The 18,708-nt window shown below is 32.4% G+C and overlaps 1 protein-coding gene across 3 annotated transcripts; it reads right to left on the bottom strand.

Moving 5' to 3' along the window:
• Window positions 1–1,366: 1,366 nt before the first annotated feature.
• On the bottom strand, window positions 1,367–13,555 carry LOC129969471 (uncharacterized). Of its 3 annotated transcripts, XM_056084054.1 has the most exons (6): window positions 13,370–13,555; window positions 10,972–11,204; window positions 5,600–5,805; window positions 5,307–5,489; window positions 4,541–4,719; window positions 1,367–3,547 (listed from the first exon to the last, which is right to left on the bottom strand). In XM_056084054.1, exons 3-6 carry the CDS (start codon window positions 5,652–5,654, stop codon window positions 3,542–3,544), a joined length of 423 nt encoding a protein of 140 aa, XP_055940029.1. In that variant the 5' UTR covers window positions 5,655–5,805; window positions 10,972–11,204; window positions 13,370–13,555; the 3' UTR covers window positions 1,367–3,541. The 3 variants fall into 3 exon arrangements, 2 of the variants coding, with proteins under 2 accessions (XP_055940029.1, XP_055940030.1); XM_056084055.1 differs by lacking the exons at window positions 10,972–11,204; window positions 13,370–13,555 and having other exon boundaries at window positions 5,600–7,667; XR_008784521.1 differs by lacking the exons at window positions 10,972–11,204; window positions 13,370–13,555 and having other exon boundaries at window positions 1,369–3,547; window positions 4,816–5,489; window positions 5,600–7,667.
• Window positions 13,556–18,708: the final 5,153 nt, after the last annotated feature.

The raw sequence follows: 18,708 nt of genomic DNA, 5'->3' as shown, positions 1-18,708 counted from the left end.
ATTTGAATATAGTAAATAGGAAACATTCGATCCATTTCCAGATAGATGTTAACAGATTGCGTACAGGTCACAAGATTTCTCGATTTTAGCTGACAGAATGTTGGGGCAGGATCACGAGATATCCCTTTTCGTGTTTTTTGGCTAAATAATGCATAACCAACCATAGGCAAATATTTCACAAATTAAGGACCGCAAAGAAGTCTTAAGACATACGTCTGGGACAGCACGTTTTTGGGTAAACTTGTACTTTCTAAAATCACTAACTTTGTTATATATGAAGCAATAACAGACGGGATATGCTATACGAGGAATCTCTAGAGTGGTCCGAAACGGATGGGACGCAAAACACGAGAAAATTCGAGAAGTGTCGTTAAAACAAGATACTGCGGCAAATCGTGCCGAACACCATGCACAAGGAAATATGCTTTACCAAATAACACACAAAAGTATTATTCAAGTCTGCGAAATAAATATTTGTTAAAATGTAAAAAATCTTATAAATATATGTATGAAATACAGAGTAATATTTAAGATTTATATAAATATAATACAAAATGCAAATTAAAAATGTGCATATATGCATCCTTTTTGCTTACCAAGCATGCTTTCTAGACCGTCCTAATATGTGCAGGGCCCTGGAAGCGCCGTACGTAATGTGTTAATATACAAAATGAGCAAAGATAGCGAGATAAATTGCACAGTTCACATCTAGCTCTGTCAGTTTTTAAAATGCGAATGATTTTGTCCCGAATTTAAAAATCAAAACTTTTCAATTGTGATCGGGAAAGAATGCGCAATGAGTAAAACTTACCTTGAAATTCGAATGACGATGAATTAGAATTCAAGACTTTAAAAATTCCAGTTAATCAACTTCTGTATTTCTAGAGAATGACCCGTTTCTAATATCTTATATTTATGTTCCATTATATTTGAATTGAAACAATACGATTTCAGGAACAGGATAGAAACTAATAATTAGTAATACATCTTATGAATTTCTAATTTTAATTAGAATATATTCAGTATTGTTTTAGAGGACTTGGATGCATGTACAAATTTAAGTTTGCGAACGTGTGAGAGGAATAGTTTCTAAGAAGTATTGTCATTATTGCATTTTACAAGCCCGCTCACGAAGTGGAAGTATTAAATTATCAAAGCAATTAGAAAGGAGACAAGGCTATTTGGTAATTAAATACAAAATAGAATTCAAAATACACACTTTATTTGCATATTTAATATACAAAGAAATACAATTTACAATATTATTACAACATAACAAGTAGAACATAAATGAATGGAATTGAGAATTCGGTATACTCAACAAAATAAATTCGCTTTTTTTACTTTATGTAATAAGCATATGAAGAAAGTCAGTTTTTAAAGTGATTGATTTTAAAGCATTGATTTAACATAAAATTGATATACTTGAGTTTAAAAATTTAATGGAAGCACCGATTCTTAAAACAAAATTAAAGAAAATTAACATAATTTATTGTATACGGATAGAATTAATTTCAGTGGAAATTCATAAAACTTATTCTGATTTCTATTACACATTAAAAAGTGACAATTTGATATTTTATTAAATAATTTAAAAATGTTTTTAGAAGATCTATTGTTTTTTTAAAAGTCAAAGTCTCGTATTACTGAAGGAAAAAAAAAGACAGTACTATAACATTCGTCGCATCCATTCGCTTTTTCTCAAGAAATCCGATATTTTATTGCATTAGGTTAGATTTAGAAATTTAAATTCCTTCTAATCATGAAAAAGCGTCATTTTTTCCTATAGGCATATTGATCACCATGGTGATCAGACACAGTGATCAAATGCTTTCTAAGAATCAAAGGATACTTTGATTGGCTGGCCGGCCGAACCAATCAAAGTATCCTTTATCAGCGGATGTACACATTTGCATCAAAATTAAAAACCGAATTAAGGTATATAGGACTCAAGATTTAGTATTTTAAATTTACTATTCATCTTACTATAAATACATTTTAAAAAAATAAGCTAGTAATAGTTAACAAGAATAAAATCTTGAATTAAAACGCAGCTGCAAATGGATGCAACGAATAGATGATTAATTTTAATATACCTTCTCAAACTACGGTAAAATTTCAGAAATATTAAAGTTAAATTTAAATTTAAATTAATGAGTATCGATACCATGTACTATTAAATTTGGATTTAGGAATCATTAATACTATAAATTTTATGTCATTTTCGGATGTAAAACTTAACGAGGAGCAAAAAAAAAAGAAAAAAAACTATTTTAAAATTACAGTTCCAACCATCAAACAAATTTAAAATTCAAGCATAAAATATAATTTTCAAAGCATAGAACCATTTCATGTGCAAAAACTCCAAGTTGCAGCTTAGCAATATATATTTAAAATATTTTCAGAGATTTCGGGGCCAACTACCGAAAATTAGCATAAAACATTTTTCCCTAATTAAGACCAGTATTTCAAAAAAGAATGTTCAGATAATTACGAGTTGCAAAATCCCTTCATATTAGAACTATACACAGATAATTATAGCAAATATATTCAGATATTTGATCACTTATTTCATCATCATCATTATAATATTAAGTTACTTTCTAGAAATCGACAATAATGAAATTAGTTACGAGATCATTAACATTCAGTACAAAATAAAAACAAATGACTACCATTTTTATAAAATTGTAGATAAATTGAGAAGTATATTACAAGCCCTTATGCTGATGTGAAGAAACTACAATGAATCGTTTCATAACAATAAAATTCAATTTTTCAAATTGTGTTACAGTAAGCGGTGATGAAAAGCAATCGTAACAAATCACCTCATAACATAAAGATGGATTATCCGTTGACAATAAGAGAGGAATGCATATGCAAATTTTTATTTCAAAAATTCGTTCTGTGGCAGTAAATTTTTAGTTTTGTTGGAAATTTGACTTATTTGATTTTCCTAGAAATCATCTATTACATTTTAATTTATCTACATGAAACATGTTTATCGATATCGATTGTCTCAGAATAGCTTGTTTCTCAAAGTACAAAGCAAGCACTACGTTTAAAGAAAATGAATGCAAACCAATATTTTAGTCGTTTTAAGTAGATATATGAAAATTTCAAACAATTTAGATGAAATATCGATTGATATGCCAAACATTTGTTTGGAATGATAATTACATGCACTTCAAGCTTTCCCAATTTTAAAAAAATATCCCCAAAAATGTAAGATTCATTGTCATAGCCTTAAAATGGGATCATGAAATACTTCAAAGATATATTGATATTTTCAAATAATTTGCCATTACATTAGTAATCACAATTTCACCACTATGCAAACTGATGATTTTTGATAGAAAATATACATTTTGGATTTGGTGTAACATTTATAATTTTACTAACCAACTACATTTGTCCGGAAATCAACATTTTAACTGTAGTGGCTCCGAATTCTAGTTTGCACTTGATAGAAGCTTCAGATACTGCATGTTGTGGCAGGATCACTTCGAACAAAACAAGTCAACATCTGAATCGGAATAGATTAGATCTGAAAAACAAGAAACCATTCAATGGCAGAATATACATGACAGTTTTACTCTTTAAATATGCATTGATAATTACAAACGAAGCTTATGATTTCACTATTAATAGAAGCGAGAATAGAAATCCTACTTCAAATGTAGATTTAAGTTTACCAATGGCTGATCTTTTGAAAATGAAACTTTATAGTGATTTATAGATTTTAAAATAATTAACTAAACAAGATCTTTCAGAAGCTGTGCATATATATATTCTCTAAGGATCAGAAGTGGAGCAAATAATGCTCAAATAGCATTAGCACAGTAGCCGCAGTTATTGGTTAGACTTCAGAATACCATATGTTATTTTGCCCTTTTCTAGAAACTGTCATAGAATCATTTAAACTGTCTCGGAACGAACGAATGAGTGCATAATGGAGAAAGAAACAAGGCTTGAAGCTTCGTTTGACAAACATGGACGTTTTCTTTCTTAAGGTTACAACCGAAGTTTTCTGGATTATCATTTAAATACTTTAAAAGGAAATGAAATTGGTGACCTTACTGATATTAGTATGTACCAGTTACTTCGATTAACAAAATATTGAAAATTATATGCATTTTAAATAAAAATTACAATGAATTTAGAGCGTTCCAAAAAATGAGTTTACTGGAGGTTGAAAGTGAGACGAAAAAAAATTACATGGAAACATCTTTTGCTCATCTGTCACAGGCGTATGTTTGAAAAAGTTTCTGTCCATGCAATATTTCCTTAGTATACACCATGAAGAAAGCCTTACCTAGGCCGATTACTTCGACAATTACGTTTAGAAGTTGATATCGTGAAATAAGTATATCAACTCTTTTCTTAGGTAAAACTACTGTAGATATTTCAATAATTATTTCCAGGAAATTATGGTTTATTTATCTTTAACTGCCACCGATATACTTTCTGGAGAAACCAAATAAAATGGTTATCGAGTGTCTCTCTGTGGTAGTTTTATTGTTATAATTCAGAAACTTACCATGCCTTTGAATTCCATGTACTTCGAACTCATCTGAAGGGAATATCCTCCCCGTATAAAGAACTGCTTTCTAGTGAAGACGTTTTTGGACCTTGAAAAGCGTATTATCGATGGTGATGACATACTTTTTAACCGGAAAAGTAGCATCAACGGCCATGAGTTGTCTGACAGAAGAATACCTAAAACAAATAGAAGTACATTGTTATGGTTCTCATTCGATAATCCAAGCCAATGATTGGAAATCATTTGATGGTGTGACAATTCGCACAACTTACCGATATTACTTCAATGACGTTCTTTCCAGGACATCTAGATACCTACTACACATATGTAGATACTTTATGGCTGGAACTGAAAGGGCATTCATTTAACTTAATAAATTTGGTCATTCTAGAAAGTTTACCACAAGCCATGCAGAGACAACAGAATTACCTAGAAGCATTTTTGTCCTGCGTAGATGCTGGAATCTAGTTTCAAACGGTTCCTGGCCATGGAGTATTTCCCTCATAACGAGGGTCACTGGGTGATTCCATTCTAAGACGTTCAATTACTTTGAATCCTATACTCAGAAACGCGTATGACAGGCGTTTGAATTCCGGTAATTCATTATGGTTAGTAGCCAATAGGGCTGCATCTGTTTCAATAAATATTTTAAGATAATTATGTTTCGCATCTCTTTGCAGCCTCCAGTAATTTAATTTCTAGATGAACCAATTAATGGTTTTCAAATTCCATGCCGTTTTGTTAATATAAATAGCGAACTTACTGCGCCCTTGAATTGTCTCATCACCTTCAACATCACCTGTAAGGAATACTTCCTCGCATCCAGCATATTTGGGGTGGACAATCAAGTGCATGGAACAGAAAGCAACACTACTGGTGGTTGACGTAGTGCCTTTATCAAGCAAAATGACATGGATATAGGCCATGTTGTACTGTCTGTCAATGCCTAGTGAAAAAAAATGTGTACATTTTTACAGCTATAATTACCATAGATATAATCACATGATTATATCCAACATTCATCACGATATGATAATTATAAATATCGTAACTCACCGATATTACTTCTGTACGAAAGAAAAAATTTCGTGGCCATCCAGATAGCTGCCATCCATATTTTCGTCAAGAGAAAAGGCGGTCGCTTTGCTTACAGGAGTTGGCCACTGTTTCAAGCGAACAGCATAAAAAGTGTTCTTTGCAGTGAACAGCTCCAACAACGGCAGGCGATTTTGTTAAATTGATGACTTCTATGACGTATTTCACTGATGAGTGAAAAGGCCAGTGAATTCAACAGAAACTTTCTAGTATTACAGATATTTGATTTAAACGTTTCCCACTGGATAGTCTTACACAAAAGACTTGTCAAATTTGCATTAAACATTCTGTTCATTTATAGAAGAGGGCACAAGAGAGCAACTGCCACTGTTTCCTCTGTCATATTAGACTGTACCATGTAAAATCCACATGATTATAGCATTTTCGTCGCTTAGAAACTACTCGAGTGGAATATTCAAAGATTATGAATATTTCTTCCACATTAAATGTGCAGATTTTAATGCATTTTAGAAAGTTTCCAATAGATAAAAACATTTGAGCGGGCAACTGTTAGTAATTTTTAAATTTTAAAAGGGAATGGACTACAGAGATTATTCCTCTTTTGTTTTTCTTTACAATAAACAAATTTGATTTCAGAAAAAACATCTTTGCCTTAACTCATTTCATATTTTTAAGTGTTATGAAGATAATTTTTTTATATACTTAAGTATAAAATGCAATACGAAATTTATCTGAATAATTTCAAGTAAGTTCAAAATAGCTTAATTTAGTACGATTTTTTTTTATCTCAAATGCTTAGTAGCTTAATTCAATTCTATTTCTGAAAGGTTTTTCCTAGCCTTATTCTAACCGATTACTGCCTTTAATTCATTCATTTTGATTCGAAGACAATTGCAATTCCTTCACATGAAGCTATTCAAACTTCCATTTCCGAATTGCGATATAGAACAAACTAAGTTATTTCTAGATAACTGAAGAGTAAGAATTCGTCTTCTTTATTCAGTAAAAATTATATGTATCACATTAGGATGTATAAATATTAGACACCGAATTGAACTAGGTATTTTTAATGAGATTCCAAATTGTTACATCAACTAGAGGAATAGTTAATGTACAGAAAGCCAAAAAAGAACGAGGCAGATTGGAGATTTTAATTCCAAAACCGGGAGAAAAAGTTCGTTTCAAGTACGAAATGTCAAATAATTGAGCCTCAGATACGGAGCTAATACTGCTTTTGATGGCAAAAACAGCTAATTGGAATTTGAAAGAAAATGGCAGCTTTTAATTACATTGAGATATTGATTCCCAATAAGCCGTCACTCACTCCAATCCCCCCTAAATGAGAATAAATGAATATTATTCAGAGAAATTGGATATTTTAAAAGTTCTATTAAATTAATATTTTAATTTAAGTATAATTACGAGTATAAATTTTTCTTTTTATCGGATTCCGTCATAGCAAAACTTTGGGTTTTCCGGGATTTATGTCACTGAAATATCAAATTTAATCTTAATATGAATTTTAATCTACTCTGCTCATTGGAAAGTTTGCATTAATATGGTATCCGCCAATTTTTTTCCCCTTACTATAAAGGAGATACTTCAGTTATTGATTAAAGTCATTACAAGTTATAATTGCTGACTTAAGCAAAGAGTTACTTATTAAAGATTATCTATTAATTAATTGTTCTATGTTTCCTCTGGTTTGAGATTCAAGGGAGGGAGAAACTCAGCATGAATATTTAGTAATGTATCCATCCGAAAAAATATAACTACCTATTGATGGGATTTAAATACAAAATAATTTAAAATTACGAATTAAATTCTTACATATTAAACCTCGTTCACTTCAATTTCCTAAACATTTTTCAATAATTTTCTTACTTCAAAACGTTTTAAACTCGCCGCTTATATTATATTATATTCCTAATTCCTATTAAAATATTGGCCACGAAGGTGAAACTAAGCCACCCCAAATGATTAGAAGTATCAAATCCTTGCACAGTACGCAAATGCCACAACTCACACATACACAACCCACACCGTCACCCCTAAAACCACAACTCACACATACACAACCCACACCGTCACCCCTAAAACCACAACTCGCACATACACAACCCACACCGTCACCCCTAAAACCACAACTCACACATACACAACCCACACCGTCACCCCTAAAACCACAACTCACACATACACAACCCACACCGTCACCCCTAAAACCACAACTCACACATACACAACCCACACCGTCACCCCTAAAACCACAACTCACACATACACAACCCACACCGTCACCCCTAAAACCACAACTCACACATACACAACCCACACCGTCACCCCTAAAACCACAACTCACACATACACAACCCACACCGTCACCCCTAAAACCACAACTCACACATACACAACCCACACCTCCAACGCCACCCAGAGACCTACACTTTCACATACACAACCCACACCTCCAACGCCACCCAGAGACCTACACTTTCACATACACAACCCACACCTCCAACGCCACCCAGAGACCCACACTTTCACATACACAACCCACACCTCCAACGCCACCCAGAGACCCACACTTTCACATACACAACCCACACCTCCAACGCCACCAAGACACCCACACTTTCACTAACATAACCCACACCTCCAACGCCACCCAGAGACCCACACTTTCACAAACATAACCCACACCTCCAACGCCACCCCGATACTCAAACTTTTACACCTTACCCACGCAGCCAGTTCCACTTTAAGTTTCTGATGTTCGCAAATATTATCTACATAACCCAAACCATGATACAGTCAACAATTGTCTCTCAACCCCCGCTAACACTTCCAATTCCCAATTTTCAACATTGCGTAACAATACGCGATAACTCGACGAGTTAGCCATGAAGGCAATCGTTTCTTTTCCCATAAACCCATGGCGAAATAATTTATCACGTATTCATATTGGCTATTTCCACACTCCCCTATGCCATCACTTCATTCACGGCCTAATGTGACCTTGCACTGTTTCGACTAAATACATGACGACTCCCAAAACGAAATATTAATTCCATTCCGTACATCACGCCCATGCTTAAGATGAGACGCGATGTCATTCACAATGCACATTACTTCTCAATATTCTCATTTACATAATGCATTTTAACCTCAGAATAAAATGCACGTCAGTACCCCCGTTGCGTCCAGCCATGCATCGCGGAAACGACTTTTTTGAAATTAACAAACCTAATTTTAAAAATACTAAACCCGGCGAATTTATGCTAGTTATGATGAGCGAAACGGTGAATTAAAGCAGGAAAACAGATTAAATAAGACGTGCGGTTTGCTCAAAAGCATTATTCTAAATTCCATGCAAATATTACCTATATTCTGCACTGCTTTCATCGATTCATGATTTTAAACATCATTTTCCTCAAAATTCGGTATGAAACTGTCAAAAATGGACATCTAGTAATTTTCGATCATGTCTCGAAATAATTCGATTCATTACAATCAAAATATATTAAGAATTAAACTTTCGATAAAATGCCATCTGTATAGAATACATGAAATGATTCTTAAGTTTAAAAATAGATATTTGTAAGTATAAATCTGGAGTTAGACGTACTGCATTACCACTAATGTTTTCCTTGCATTTCTTCAGCTTACTGTTTCAAATTTGCAATCTCAATATAAGATTTTTGTATTTCTTATATTAGATGGATACAAAACTAAATGTAATTTCCCAAATTTTAATTAATAAATTTTAAGACTTCATTTAATATGACTCGCTTCACGCCGAAAACGTTAAAATAAACCTCCACTGAAATTTTATAATACATTTCATGTAATAACATGCGGGAGAATTTGCGATTTGATTAAATAAAGGTAAAGCAATAAGAATAGCATTATGGGAAGGATGCAAACAAAATGCATGACTACCAACTACGCTTATACAATTTAGATTTACTATATTAATATAAACCTACACGAACAACGAAATAAGTAGGAATTGACCAATGACACAAACTTCTAATAAAAGGCAATTTAAAGATTTTTTTATGTATAACTTGGATTGGACAACTGAAGAAAACCTAAATATAAGCAAATTCTTTCAAAAAGCAACAGAATGTTTAAGATAACGACCGGGAATTTAAGTGTGCACTATAGGTTCCACTTATGAATCAGCGACTAGCACTTTTCACGTTTTTAAAATGTAAAAATCCTTACACTTTTAACATGAATTACAAAATAACGCATTTAACTCCTATAAAAAGGCTAGTGACATTAGAATTTCAATAATTTTTGTATTCCCCTGCCATCACATAGAACAGAAATTCGATTTATCACTCATTCATTTAAAAAAATTAGGTCATTCTGAAAACTACTCAAAGTTAAAAAGTCTTTTATTTAACATTTTCATCATCCAGAAAAATTCTTTTCATCGTGCACAAATTTATCTCGATCTGTCTGATTGTATTCAGCACTTACTCACTTCTCTATAGTATATCTAGGAAATTCCATAACCAATAGAGCAGAAAACTAGTACGCCTTGGTGTTTGGAATTTTAATATTTGAACAAACAATTTATTCCTTTTCTTATAAAACCTTGTTTTCGACAAAAATTCTTCGACACGAACAAATATCAACTATAAGATTTTTATTCTCAACATCCAGATGCGGCTCTTGATTAAGTAGTTAAACTTGTTTTAACAATAAAAGTCTCCTTTTTAAGAATTTAATTTTTACTACACAATCCGAGATTTGCTATATCATAATTCTTAAGCAGAAGTTCGAATAACAGCATGTAATCACCGAAACTAACGTTTTAACGTACTGAAAGAAGTGGAAGCTGTATTATGAAGAAACCAAAGGAATTGTCAACAAGTTCAATGAAACATTTGATATTAGTTAGAAATATCTCGACACGAAACTGTATAGGGAGTTAAATGAAAGATTTTGGACAATCAATATTTAGAATAGAGCTGATCTCCAAATTATCAATCATGAAAATTATTGGAATAATTGAATTGTAGTTTGAGTATTTTGGAAAATTCACCTGAACGATTTTAATGCATATCGTATCGGAAAGATATTCAACTTTTATTTTTAATTCAATGGGATTGCATTTATTGCCTGGTTATTCATGATTTGCGATCTATTACTCATCTTTGAAAAGGGATTCGATTGCTTCGTATGCCAAATTGTCTTTTGTGTTTTAAAAATGTTTTGAGCGATTTGTAAAAACCTTGGAAGGCATTAAAATCCAATCCTCGAGTATTCTGAAAGAGTGGAAAAGAAATATATAATCTCCGAATTTTCCACACAAGTAACCGCTAAGAGGCTAGGATGCCACAATTATGTAGACATACCTGGTTAGTCCAATAGAGTGGGAAAATCCAAAAGAAAATATAGTCCTCCGTCATCCAAGCATGGTGTGGTGTGATTATTAAGATCAGGCGCTCTCCTCAAACCTACTTGAAACCCAGTGTTGGATATTTAATCCAGAAATTGGAAGAATGACACTTGGAGCGAAGATAGTTTCAGTATAGACAGCATACGGACGCAAATGTCGCTTTGGAATCTAAATTCTTTGTGAAACGAGCTGAAAGAGAAATTGTGGTTATTTTTATCTCTAATTATAAATAATTATATAAAGAAATGCCTTTTTCATTTCTTTTCGAAGTGGAAGACATCTTGTATCTTACAGATTTGTATAGACAAGTGTTTCGTTCTACAAGTATATTGCATTCCGAATAAGATTCCCTCAGCGAATTATGCTCGTTAAACATGGTTCCATTGTATCTCAATCTAAACCTAAATCAATGTTAAAATTTTTAAAAAAATTCTACAGGAGTCTTTATATAGACTTGAAGTCAATGGCAAACATAACAGAATGAATGAACAATGTTTTTATAACAAAAAACAGCTTTGGCTAAGCTGCGCCATACAATGATACACCATCTGCATCGTAAACGTAATAGCATATCAGACAAATATATGAACGTCTCGTTGCATAACAGAACATATAAGCTTACTCAACATTCCAAGACGTGTTAAAGCCTTCTGCTATTATTAACATTCGGATAAGAAAAGGAGAATACCTTATTCAGCTTGCATTGACATAACAAAAAAGATTATCAAACAAATACGTTTTACGTTTCTTAACACTGGCATGGTTTTCCAAGGGCTTTTGCCTTGATGAGTTTATTATACAATAAATATATGTTGGAATATTTACAATAGGTGGTGTATAATCATATTTTTATTAGTTTATTTCATTAGAATTACCAATAATCCCAGTGGCTTTGAAAGTGTTTGCAAAATGTTTTGATAATGAAACATTAATTTCTCCCAGTAAAAGCCTGCTAAGAAAACCACGCCAAAAAACTATAATTGTGCTACGATTTTGCAAAATGTGTTATCAAAGCAACAAGCAAAGTTAAAACGTTCTGCATGAAAAATTCAAAGCAAGAAGGAGCAATTGAAAAAACTGTGGACCCAAATTTCAATATAAACAGAGTTACTTTTATATGCTTCATACTGTATTAGTTTCTTCCACACCATTGTAGCAAAAATGATAAAAGTTTTTAAGTATTGACATTTGTTCAAATGATGCATTTCAAAAATTTCGGCTCGTCATCACAGATAGTCCAATAACATTCGAAGTTCTATTAAAAGCATTAATATGGTTGCTAGAAATAGACCCGAAATTCATGTCCTGTATTACTAAATTTCAAGAAATTTTCCTATTTTTGGGTTAGTTGATTTTCTTTATATTACACAGTGCAAAGATTCTCATTACACAAGGAATGCAACGCTCTTCGGACATATCTTTGGACCTAAAGCTATCAAATTTGGCAAACAGCGACGTCTGGAGGAGTGTCATTCACCGAAAAAAATTCACTTTTTCGAAATTTTAGCTTTTTAATTAAAAAATTAAACTCATTGCAAAATTTCATTTCTAGTAATAGATAATTTTCCTCTACAATTCTGGAACATACGACAAAGAAACCAATTTTCTAAGAATTTAAAAGTCAACTTTTCACTGATACCAATTTTATTTCTATGCATTTAGTTTTCGGCAGATTTAATTTTAAAAAATAGTGACAACACTTATAACTTGAATAAAATTCCATTTGTTTAGTTGCCTATTTCAATAGCATGCTTTAGCTAATGTAAAGCTGTAATTTTAAAGAGTGAAATTTTATACATTAATTCCAAAATACAACTTCTATTTCTAATAAAGAACAAAGATTCAGACTTTTAATTTTCCTACAAATCGAACGACTGTAAACTTCCTTTCCAGAGAGCACTGCCTAATGAAACTAGCACTAGACCAAGACGATTGAAGCCTAAAATGCTATGCTATTACGAAATAAAAATGCAACGTCATTTTTTCTCCAAGTTTAATATTAATAGTGATACATAATAAATAGTTTTACATTCATTTCAAAAGACAATCTGGAATGGAATTTTCTGCTAATAATAAACACAAAAATTTCCATTATAAAGAGAAGGTAAAACAATTCTGAAAATTAAAAATATGTTCTCAAATATGAAAATTAAATCGTCAAATCTAAGAAGAATTTTTTAACATATAAATTATAAAATATTAAAGATAAGCTTCTTCGGAAAAAAAATTATAAACTAATATTTCAGTATAACAATTCTTTGCATCTTCAAGAGATAAAAACAAATCTACTAATCTTCCATTAATATATTTACGCATACTAAAAAAGAAAAAAAAAAAAAAAAAACGCAACTTACCCATTATTATTCAACTCTGTATCAATGATGAGCAATTCTTGAAAAGGTGAAACTAAAGACATGGAGAACCCATTCACAAGAAACAATGATAGTTAATAAAATGTATAGAGTTAAGCTATATTCAAGACAACTACATAGTTCATAATATTTTGTAAAGGAAACCTAACGTGGAGTGCAAGCAATAGTAATAGGAAAACCGATTAATCATTTGAGTTTTTATAGATTCACCAGAATCTAGAAACTTCTTATAATTTTTTCTCTTCTTCCAAAGATTTGTACTCAGCAAATCACCTTAAGAAAAGATTAGAAATTTTTTTACCCAAATTCGAACCCGAAATAATTATTGGGATAAATTGAGAAATAAATCTGCTGACTTTCATAAAAAATTAGCCTGTCATTCAGCAAATATCAGTGATTACTTAATATGTTATAAGCGGTGTTTTCATGTAAGGAACAACAAAAAGTGATGGCTCCATTTCATAGGCGTCAGTGCAGGCACACCATGATATTGATTGGCTCCTAATCCAAACTAATCCTAGCTGAAATAATATGTAGTCTTCGTTCTAGTTTGACTTCTTTTTTCGTCTCCTTAAAATGGATAGCCAGGTATGACCCCGACTTTCAAAATCAGAGATTTGTAAACTGAATCTTTATTCTAAAAATGGTGTAAAAAAGGTAAAAACGTAAAAAGTTTTTAAAAAAAGGTGTACAACTCTAAATCCTTTTTTGAATGGTCCTGAAGAATGGGACCCACATATGATTCATAGAGCAAAAAAAATGGGAAATTCCTCACATAACGTTAGTAAAATTACTAGTTTAAAATTACATACAGAACTTTTACAAATCTAACGGAGAATTTCTGGCCACGCAATACATAAAAGCAATAACTCTTTTCTACACATTATAAATACATTCAAAGCTCGAGCTCAGAAAAGTTAATCTTTTTTCTACATTCTTCAAAATGTATGAATTACAGATGAAAACCAAAGAATTCTTTATAAATTATTTTTAAAAAAATTTTCAAAGATAAACTACTTCTTTATGAAATGTCTGAACACTCCGCTGGAAATTGAATTATACATCAAAATGGTAACAGATACAAATTCACTTTCTCTCCATGCGCAGTATGGAAAGAGTTAAAAACATAAATCAAAATGGATACAATTTATTTTTGAAAACTATTTAAAAAGCAGTTGCCTGTGTTGTGTGTAAGTTAACAATTGAGCCAAAAATATAAAGAACTTTTCTTAACACATCCAAAGGAGCCACTCAACCTTCTCAAAATGTCATTTGCATCACCGATCCCACGGCTGACCTTTAACCTTATACTTTATACACGGCTGACCTTTAACCTTTGTTAGGTCCTCCCGCTGGTGTGGTGTGGAGAGGGGGTGCCAGCTCAGGTGTCGTCCTTGTCATCTGACCGCGGTTCAAAATGACGAGGTCCGTCCCGAAATAGCCCTAGTGTTGCTTCAAACGGGACGTTAATATAACTAAACTAAACTAACTTAACCTTTGTTATCCATTTGCAGATATAAACCTAACTGAATGGCCGTATTCGGACGTTTCAACGATTTTCTGAGCGGTCCAATCGATTTTCCATTTGAAGTTTAAAACAGATATTTAATATTTATAAACATATTTTTTAATATCGATAGATTAAACTTTATGATTCTTTATACATCTCCATGTGTGTCTGCCATGGTAAGGCTTTATTTGTGGCACATGAACTACCTTTTCTGTTTTCCAATGGGCAACCCGGGACGTAATCAACTTTTTACTTTTCATTCGATAATTTTCGCGTAACTTTATAAGATCCAAAATATTTCTTTAACAATTTTTCAGATAAACCTACTTTTCTAATCGGTTTGAGAATCCATAATAGGTCCTCTGGTGCATAAGCTACTAGTCAATGTTTTGCATCCTATCTCACTATCTCTCTCCTGTCTTTCAAAAGGGCAAAGACGAAAAATTTACCGAACTACTTTTGCTTTGCAAATTAAATGGCTGCATAATGAGTTTTCTAATGATACCCTGAGTCATTTTTGCTTCGTACTAATATATATGAGAGATAAAAAAGTGTGAATCCCGTCGTTTCTCGATACGCGAAAGATAAAATGGCATCCTAAACTCTCTGATTAACATCGACATGAATCGATAATATATCGGAGTGCGTTTTATTTCAGTTTGCATTTTATGGTGTTGGTTGAAGTGGCTGATTCTCTACACTGCACATCCATAAAAATTGGCCACTGCCTTTGAAAGAAACATAGTATCTCGATCTGATATAACACTTGGGAATCCCCATTTCATTTGAATAGCCACCAAAAACAACTTCAGATGCTTTTGCGCTAGGGAGGTGCTTTCGCAATTGCGTATCGAATCAAATAATCCATGCAAACTGCAAATCACTTATTTAACTGCAAAGAGTTTGGGAAACGAAGAAATCAATTCCAGCTGGATCACAGGCCGCTTCTGCCGGTGGAAAGGATCTCAGGTGATCCGATGGAAACGGCGGAATACTCTTCTACGTCTGATTTTCTTTAAGATAGCTAAGAAATCGTCGAACAGTTCGATATAAGAAAGATTAATAAAACCGTCATCTTATTCTATCTAACATTTTAGCAATCCCTAAATGACCCCCTGTATGAGCATTATGAAAATGATGGAGAATATATATATATATATATATATATATATATATATATATATATATATATATATATATATATATATATATATATATATATATATATATATATATACAGGGTGTTCATTAATTATTGTTGGGGTTTCCGTACCTCATAACTTTCGAATAAAAAATATTACGCAAAAACCAATTACGTATTCGTAAATTACAACTCAAAGAGTTTTACGTGGCAACAATGCGATCTTAGCACATTTGCAGTCTGGGTAATTATGACGTCATAAATAAAAATGGTGAGCATGCAAGAAAAAGCAATGTGTGTATTGTGGTATTTCGAAACTAAATCTGACATAACTACTCAACGTCGCTTCAGGACCACGTACAAGAAAGATTCTCCTTCGCATAATTCGGACACTTGGAGGGAAATCGAATTTCGTCTCAATATGTTACGAGCCACGAAGGGCAGCCATGTGCAAATTCATTAATCTTTTTAATATCATTAATAAAATTCTTTGAGTTGTCATTTACGAATACGTAATCGGTTTTTGCGTAATATTTTTTATTCGAAAGTTATGAGGTACGGAAACCCCGACAATAATTAATGAACACCCTGTATATATATACACGTCTAAAATTGCACCATAAGATATTCTTTTAACTCTGACACTTATAGAAATGTTAAAATGTTGATTAAAGGACGTATTAAAAAGGAAACAATGAGGAAGTGATAATAACTCAACTGATTAAACTTCACATTTGAGAGTTACAAAATGAAGCAGGCACTTCATAAAAAAATTCCAGTTTGGTCACCTGGTTCTTTAAGTGAACCAATATAATAAATTCGAAGCTACAATTCACTACAATTTACTATCCAAATTCTCAAAATTAGCTCTATATCCGAAACATACTCCGAATTTATACTCGAGATTTTGTAATTCGAGTTATTGAAGGAGGCAAATCTCAAAGAAATTACAATGAAAGCTCGGTGAAGTCATGGTGCGTTCAAAGTATCGACCAAAAGAATGTAATAAATCTTTCTTAATAAGAAATAAACCTTGTGGGGAATTCACATTTCGATAAGTAAGAGAAACATTATTAGATAAAAATGAAAAAAAATTAGTGTTGTAAAAATATCTAAAACATTAAGTTTAAGCGCAAAGAGCCATGCTTGACTGCATTGAGCCGTAAACCACTAGGAAGAAGAGTTTAAGCCGGAATAATTATTTCTCAGGGAAGCTATTTCTAATTATACATTAGGCTACCAGAAAAATCTTAACATTGACATTTAATAAAGAGAAACAAATCTCTTTTGCTAAAATGTAGAAAGATTTTTATAGCCATGCCATATTAAGCGATAAAATTAAATTTAATGTTTTTGAAATTGATGACTGAAGTTTGGCGAAATCTAAGTATGTTGTATAATCGAAATATGTTTGGCGAAAATCTACGCATGAGGAAAACTAAGTTCTTAAATAGCGATTAAAGGAAAATACGTGGGCCGGGATATCCTTGTTGGTAGGTCGTTGGATTCGCATCTCTTGGGATGTGAGTTCGAGCCCCGCCACCCGAAGACTCCTCGTGTATGTGGTGGCAGGTGCACGTATACAATTGTCGTGGTCACAGAATTCTCGAGATAATAAAACTTTGGATACTGGTTCAAAGGTGATCGTCTGATTGAGGCCTCTGTCGAATGTGTCTCTGATTGAGGTCTAAATTACAATCTGTGAAAAAAATGCATGAATGAAGTCCGCCCCGTAAAAAGGGTTGTGACACATGAATAGCTAAGTCGCACTCTTGGTCCTAGATGGCGCTGCTGATGGACATATTCTCTAGACTAAGTGGTACTCATGGCACTAGATGGCGCTCTTTCGACTTAAATCGCTGACTATGTCAGCGAGTTTGTCTATGACAAGTGCCATTAGAAACAACAACAACAGGAAATATGTGGATATATATTTTTTTTATTTATACAAAGTTCCACTTTGAATTTAATAAATCAAGATGATTATCCCAAAAAAATATAGCCAAAACTGAAATAATTGGCATCAAATTATTGCAAAATATACTCACATACTTATCCCTAATTCATTAATCTCAATGCTATGGAAAAGTCTGAATTAAGAAACTCATTTCGAACATTTAGAAGAAAGTATACTTAACCAGCGGGACTGGTCTTCCAAAGCCTTTTCAAATATTCGTTAATAAAGTTGTTATTCCAGAAAACGCCTTGGATTGGCGTGCAATTTTTATGAAATATTAACCATTGATGTGAATTTGGAATTATTACTGAATCTATCATGTAAATACAAGTCAATTTCTTGGCAATGAATCCCTTCTATGCGCTTAAGAATATCTAAAAATCAAATTTGTGTTTTAAAAGCGTTTTTTCAAAAAAAAAAAAAATGATACATTACTACTCATGCAGTCACAAAATTTCGTTCCATATTTCAGATACTTAAACTATTAGATTTTGGAATTATGCATTTACATGCCTTTGAAAGTACAGGCAGACAGATGGCCAAACACTTTTTTACATTTAGCGCAAAATTTAATAGTCATCTGTAATTATAGATGTTAATGTATGATATTATATATATTCCAAAGGCGCGATGTATTGGATAGAAGCATGTGTTGCGCAGATTCGACACCCGAACAACAACAAATAATATTTTTTGTATATGTACTTTGTAGT

The sequence above is a fragment of the Argiope bruennichi genome, chromosome 5 (genome assembly GCF_947563725.1).
Source record: "Argiope bruennichi chromosome 5, qqArgBrue1.1, whole genome shotgun sequence".
NCBI classification, from domain to species: domain Eukaryota; kingdom Metazoa; phylum Arthropoda; class Arachnida; order Araneae; family Araneidae; genus Argiope; species Argiope bruennichi.
Note: the sequence above shows the minus strand (reverse complement) of the source record. Positions and strands in the feature narration are given on the sequence as shown.

Bases quoted from the DNA above. Each gene is read 5' to 3' on its own strand.
- LOC129969471 (XM_056084054.1), bottom strand. From the start codon at position 5,654: ATGGCAGCTATCTGGATGGCCACGAAATTTTTTCTTTCGTACAGAAGT. The intron at 5,490-5,599 runs GTGAGTTACGAT...TTTTTTCACTAG, and splicing joins TTCGTACAGAAGTAATATCG to GCATTGACAGACAGTACAAC. The intron at 4,720-5,306 runs GTAAGTTCGCTA...TATTTGTTTTAG, and splicing joins TGAGACAATTCAAGGGCGCA to GTATTCTTCTGTCAGACAAC.